Here is a 6853-nt window from a genome sequence, read left to right as displayed (position 1 = left end):
ACCAACAGCAGGATTTTAAAAAATCTACTCTTTGACAGACAGGAAGGCGAGAGGGGATAGATTCTGAGAGGACATTCTTTGAGACTCATTGTGATGGTATACAAGGAGTGGAGGCATTGTGTCATGGGGTGGAAGCTTTCCAGTAAATAAGGAGAGGCCATCCAGCCCATGATACTATTAATAAATAAACAGACTATCAATAGGAGTGCTATGTACAACATGTGAACCATGTGGATTCGGTTTTTACATTAGATGAGGGTTAACAGAAAGGGGGAGAGAGGAGCTGTGTCTCTGCCTCTGGGGGGAAAGTGTGTGTGTGCGTGTGTGTGTGTGTATGTATGTGCGTGCGCGTGTGTGTTATGAGAGAGAGAGAGAGAGAGAGAGAGAGAGAGAGGGTGTGCGTGTGCATACTTATTTAGTTTCTCCCCTATCGTCGCTGACTGCATTCTTCTCCTGGAGGGTGGTGAGAGCAGAGCATCAGAGAGGGAGAGAGAGACAGACAGACAGAGTGAGAGACAGGCAGAGTGAGAGAAAGACACAGAGAGAGAGAGAGAGACGTACGAGAGCGAAACAGAGAGAGAGAGAGGGGGGACAGAGATAAAGAGAGCGAGAGAGAGGTATCGGGGAGTCCGAGAAGAAGCTGAAACTTGACTGGAGACGCTCCTGCACAGGTTGGTACCATCTTGTCACTTATCGGCGCAGCGCGTCTCCGGTTGGGGGGACGACGACGACTCAGTTCTGACCTCAGGGACACTCCACGTATCCCCCCCCTTCAACGTCAGAGCCCTTCTACCTAGTGCTTTTAACCAGTGTCACTTGCACTTCTGCGGTGATATTCGCATCTTCGACCACCGACCTTAACGCTGATGCCACAGCGCGTCCTCCACTTCCACGGCAGGCATCCGTCTCAGCCGTCAAACCCAGACGAATCGGCTCCCCGCATGGCTTTTATGTCACGTTTTGCTCTTTCTCTTGAAGCCTGCAGCCAGTAACCATCCTCCCCCTGTCCACTTTTAGTCAGATCTCTCCCATGTGCACGAAGGTGGGAACGGTGGATTGCAGCGGAGATGAAAACAAAAGGGTGGTTTTGCGCACACATGTCAGTGGTGAAGCTTTCCAGCGAGGGTCCGCTCAGACGCACAGCTGCAAGTTTAGTAACAGTATATATTTTTTCTAACATGTGTGATGCAGACTTTCCACTGTTATTCATGCGCTCTGTCATGATTCTGTCATGTGCAGCTGAGATGAGGAATGCTGTCTGCTATGGGTAAAAGAAAATCACTCAGACTCAGTGGGCTGCGCGCATTGGCGTCGGCAACACAGAAATTCATGTTAGAAGTATCATCAGAGGAAAAAAAAAAAATCTTTTCTGTATGGCCCACAAACAAACAGCCGCATAGTTTACTTATCACTGGGCATAACCTATTCAATATAGAGGTCGGAGCTCCCCGGCTGTCAGGTCACTGGACCAGAAAGATGACACCTCACACCGATCACCTCAGGAAATACTTTCATGGGCCCTTCAAGAGCTATTTTTATCTCTGGCCGTGTGTCAGGCGGCACACACACTCACACACACACACACCGTCCACTTCATTGTAATGCTGCACATACCAGTAAGACTACGTGGATATACCGAGTATCCAGCTGGACCCGATGCCAGGGAAGCCTCGTGTGTGACGAGACTGATGTGTGTGTGTGTGTGTGTGTGTGTGTGTGTGTGTGTGTGTTAGTGTGTACAGCTTTCTTGACATGGTTTGGCAGAGTTGGAGAAAGAAAAACAAGTGCAAAGAGAGAATCTTTGTTTTTTACTTCCAATTCAGATTGTATTGCTTTGCCAGTGACAGGTCTTGCTTTTTTAGTGAAGCAGTTCATTGTTTGAAGGCTGAACAACAGACAGGTGAAACACACCTGTGAGAAAGGGAAGTATTGATGCAAATGAAATAGATGCATTCATTGTTCCCACGTGAAATACTGTGAACAAATGGTGTCTTTTTTCCGTTGTTTATATGCTGATGGATCATCTTGTTCTTTTATTCCTTAGCGTTTATGACCTGTTGTGTTGTTGCTGTGGGCCCATAGTGGATGTTGAAGAGCGCAGGGCAGCACTGAAGTTGTTGTTGTTTTCCCCCTAAATACATTTGTGAAAAGGGGGCCCCGATGTTCACTCATATTGGCACGTCTCGCAGTGCCAACTATAGACCCCCTTAAATATCCCGTACAGGCTCTATAGTGTGCACCAGTGCTGCCTCAACGACAACAACTTGCTATGTGTTGATGATCAGCTGGCCTTATAATGTGGGTTATTTGCAATGTGACAATGATGAAGTTGTTTAGTTATTAATATAGGTTTTAATTATTCTGCTTTTTAATTTTTTTGTATCAGAACATTTTACTAATGTGATTTTGTCCTTTTTTTTAAATTTTTTTTTTATTTGATTATTTAAAAAAAAAACAATGTTGATGAATGGACGTTAGGGGGCCCCCTGGGAATCTTTTTGCCCTGGTCCTCATCAGACTACAGAATCGCCACTGCTCACAGCTACAACCTAATTACAATAATGGTTATAATAGTGGTCAGGGCAATAAGGTTAATTTGAATTAGAGAGAGAGAGAGAGAGAGAGAGAGGGGGGAGAGAGAGAGAGAAAGACCTTGTGGAAGTAGAGCATATGGTCTGGTGACGTAACGCCGGTCGTTGCGAACGCTCTGACAACACAGCAAGTGTGTGTGTGTGTGTGTGTGTGTGTGTGTGTGTGTGTGTGTGCAGCTCAGGATTAGTTACACATCTCCGATGCATTCCTAAAAAACACGCACCAGCACAAACGCACAGCCCGCTCTCAACAATGAACGCCGTCACCGCCGCCACCTGCCTGCTCGCTGCCGGCGTCAGCTGCTACCTCTACGGCAGCGATGTGTTGTTATCGCTGCTCCGTGTCTCTGTTGCAGACCCCTCCATGCCCGAGCCGGGAGCTGCTCCGCGGCGGAGCCCGCAGGGAGTCCCCTACACCGACCTCCAGCACATCGTCAACGCCGACGGACTGCACCTGTTCTGCCGCTACTGGGAGCCCGCCGACCCGCCAAGGTCAGTGGAGAAATCGAGCGCCAAACAAAAACTAAAGGGAAGTGTGTCTCTGTGTCCGTCCCTCTGTGGGCTGCGCGTGTGACACGGAGTCCGCAGCCAGAGGAGTGCTGTTTTTAAATCGTTTTAGTTTGAGGGGAAGTGGGCTCACTCATATGGTCGCTCTCAGTCCGGGAGTCACATGAGGTCCTTCTTCTGAGGTCCTGCATGTTAATGATTAGACGTGTGTGTGTGTGTGTGTGTGTGTGTGTGCAGTCCTGGACAGAGCTGTAATAAAGCGCACAGTTGGGCATATAACCCTGCCTGGTCAGTGCACATTCACCTCACCACAAAACTCCACACCCGACTGATTCAGGCTGCTTTCTGTTTTTTATTGAGATTTCATTTCAGCTCTGGGACTGGTCAAACAACCCTCCTGTCACTCTCTTCCAGATACTCTCACCAGAAATGTGTTGTTTCTAAACTGGTTATTGTATTCTCCATATGGGTTATATTATGATGCTGGCTGGAAAGTAGCCCATGTTGTTCACTGTTAGATGTTTCAGAGCTGTAACTCAGTAACTCAACAGTAATAAATGCAAACAGGTCCATGCTTAAAACAATGCACCATTCGCATTCCTGACATCTAGGGAGTTTATTGTGGGCTGTACTGAGGGCCTTCTCAGACCTCACATTTAGATGATCAGTTTTCTGTCCAACACAAAAACATCACTGGGTAGAAATGGGACGACAACAACATGAGATTAGTCACAAAAGATGAAAATCAATCTGTGGTAGTGAATCTGGACAATCGCTGACCCAAGCTCGTTAAAGAACATTTTAATTATGGTAATCTCCTCACAGTGGCGACCACCAGATGCACCCGTGACTCATACTGGGTCATGACCCTGTTAAAAAAAAAGAAAAAAAACAAGAGCCAGGAGCAGTTCCTCCAACAATCAACCCAAAATGTTTTTGATAAATTAACAACAACAGTAGGCTACACTATTGAGATCAGCTGTTTGGGGCTTGGAAGGACAACAAACTGCAGAATGTTGATGATGATAAGTTTACCTTCATCCTCATTTGGAGAGAGAGAGAGAGAAAGAAGGAAAGCCACAAAAAAATACTGTCCTTTCCTTGTTGTGTATATTATATAGACATTAAAACTTAAGTGAAACACTGGTATTATATTGATATGACTATCCACAGATCGTTTTAAGGTAGTTTTTTGTTGCAGCTGCGCATGAGACTGACTGCTCAAGTGGGCTGTGTGGCTGCTTTACCTGTCAACATGAGCAAACAAATAGGTACCTTTTTTTTTTTTTTTTAAAGCAATGCAGATTATCTCCTGGCCGTTATTCTAGCAATGCAGTTTAGCTCCTGGCCGTTATTCTAGCAATGCAGTTTAGCTCCTGGCCGTTATTCTAGCAATGCAGTTTAGCTTCCAAATTAAAGCACTATGCAGATGAACAGGAACATCAGTATTTTCCCATCACTTTATTTTGAAAAACACACCTTTCATCTTCCCGCACAAGGAAACACCGGCCATTAGCTGTCATCTATCTGACATCAATTTCCTCATACTGACAAACCGTTGTGGTTCGAGGTTTTTCATTGTAGTTAAGGTGAATTATATTTCCAACCCTTGTGAAAGGCATCATAGCTCATTTACAAAAGGCCTGAGATCCTGACTCATCGGTCATTCTGGCGTGTGAAACAGTGTAAATCGAAAAGCGTTGTCGCCAAGCCACAAAGACATCAGACAACACAACTACATGATTAATAGTTTAACCGGGGTATTTTCCACATTCTGCTGTCGGAGGCCATCTTTCTGCGCTCCCTCGGCCGTTTTAAGTTCCCTGCCCACACGTGGCTGCGGCGATGCATGAAACGCGGCGCAGATGTCACACTTACGCTCACTTACAAACCACATATTTGCATGAAGTGTGAGAGCACTGGAGGAATAAGATGCGTCAGGAACCGGAGGCCCACAAAACATCTGGAGTCAAGATATTACTGATCTCTCTCGCTAACATACACACACACTTGAGGTTCGCACATCTCAGCAGAGCAGTGACTCATTAACTGACACTGTGTCTGTGCCTCAGCTCTATAATTGGTCCATGAACCATGGCTGAAAGTTTAGAGTGTGTGTATATGTGTGTTTATCCCGCAGTTATATGATTTATTCTACATTTGTACATGTGGGTGTTTGTATACCTGCGTGTAGCTATCTGTGTATAGCCGACCTCGGCGTGTTGTTTTTGTGGTTGGACTTAAATTCTCTGCCTGCTGTGCTCTGGCAGCTCTAGTTAACTCGTAAATGTACATGATTCTGCACAGGCAGTGGGGAAAATATTTGACCTTACAATTACCCACAATGCCACTGAGGCCTGAGGGCTCACTGGGGTCAAACAGAAGCCCTTTCCCAGAGCCGTGCCGGCACTACCGCATGAGCAAAAATGCACTTATGCAACATTATATTTAAAGTGCGTCAACTAGAGTCGTGGTGATAAATAACCAAATCTAAAAATGTGTCCCACTCTTTCTTGCCCAAAGCATCAATAAACAGAATAGCGAATGCAGTTTCACTGACATAACCAAAACAGATTTATTTTTTTCTCCTGCAAATCATGTTTTTTGGAAGTAGAAAGCTGAATCACTGCAGGCTTAAAATAGCTGCAGATCTCTCTGCGTTGTAACTGCTTTACAGAGCCAAGGCTTTGGATGGCTTATATAAGAGCTTTCTCATTGGAGGCCAGCCAGTGACCGGGCTGGAAATGGATGCATTCATGGCTAAGAGAGGCGTGCAATGTGTCCATGGGATGCGGTGTGTCGCGTTGTGTATATACATCCGCCAATATTTGTGTTCAATAGCTGATTTATGGATCGGTGTTGCGATGCTGTATGGTGAGTTTTGTGTGTCGTGCGCTGAAATTTGAAGCTGCATGTGGGACGGTTAAATCCTTCTCGACACCCAGACTAATGAGAATGTTTTAGCTGAGCTAGCAGCTCCTAAAAGCTGGATGAGGGAGGTTTACTGCAGGTTTTACAAGCTGACCAAACAGAAGCTATTAAGTAAAATCACACCCTCATCTGTCGGGCTCCTCCCAGAGCTCAAGTACATGTGCTGTATTCTGCTGCTGCTCGGAGCTGAACTGTTAGTTCGGAGCGAACTCGCTGCCATCTAAACCTCTCAATGCAAAGTCACACAGAATGTTATCAAAGAGTGAAATCGCTGAGTATGTGTCACTAATGGAGACAGCCCGTTGTCTGTCGTGCGGCCTACACCTTACCGTGAAAGGAATACTCTGACACACAACCTCCTCTTTTAGCACACGCTGCCCTTGCACTCTGGGGATTTCAACGACTCCTCAGTGGTCTGGATGGATGCATGCAGCCTCCAGACTCGCTGCAGCCCAGTCAGATTAGTAATTTAACACAATGTGACACAGCTTGGCTCGGTAGATGCAGCGCAGCCACAAGCTAATAGAATTATGCTGGAAGTATTTAGCTTTAAAACTGGTTATAGCCATGAGCATGAATAGGAAACAGGAATTAGAGGCTCGGAATATTGTGTGGATGCTTTTACAGTAAAAGTTTCATCATGGCTGCTTCTCTAAAATGCTGTATTTTCTAGAAAGGATGAGTACACTTTATGGTTTATAGATTATTTCTTTAAACGGTGGGAGCATTTATCGTCCATAGACTTTGTACGGACTACAGAGATTTTCTGCCGGATAGTTTTATTCAAACAGCAGCGTTTTGGATAATACAGTGACTTCTGATAA

General features: G+C 45.6%; 1 protein-coding gene across 2 annotated transcripts in view; it reads left to right on the top strand.

The window, feature by feature from the left end:
- The first annotated feature begins 426 nt into the window (after positions 1-426).
- mgll (monoglyceride lipase) overlaps positions 427-6853 on the top strand; it is a 48838-nt gene continuing 42411 nt past the window's right edge. Inside the window, exons 1-2 of one of the 2 annotated variants that reach the window (XM_030422408.1) lie at positions 427-671; positions 2948-3083. In XM_030422408.1, the coding sequence (XP_030278268.1) occupies positions 2956-3083 (128 nt within the window). In that variant the 5' untranslated portion in view covers positions 427-671; positions 2948-2955. Of the gene's footprint in view, positions 672-2479; positions 3084-6853 lie in introns of those variants that run through there. The other variant, XM_030422407.1, reaches the window with a different exon arrangement.

The sequence above is a fragment of the Sparus aurata genome, chromosome 7, assembly GCF_900880675.1.
Source record: "Sparus aurata chromosome 7, fSpaAur1.1, whole genome shotgun sequence".
NCBI classification, from domain to species: domain Eukaryota; kingdom Metazoa; phylum Chordata; class Actinopteri; order Spariformes; family Sparidae; genus Sparus; species Sparus aurata.
Note: the sequence above shows the minus strand (reverse complement) of the source record. Positions and strands in the feature narration are given on the sequence as shown.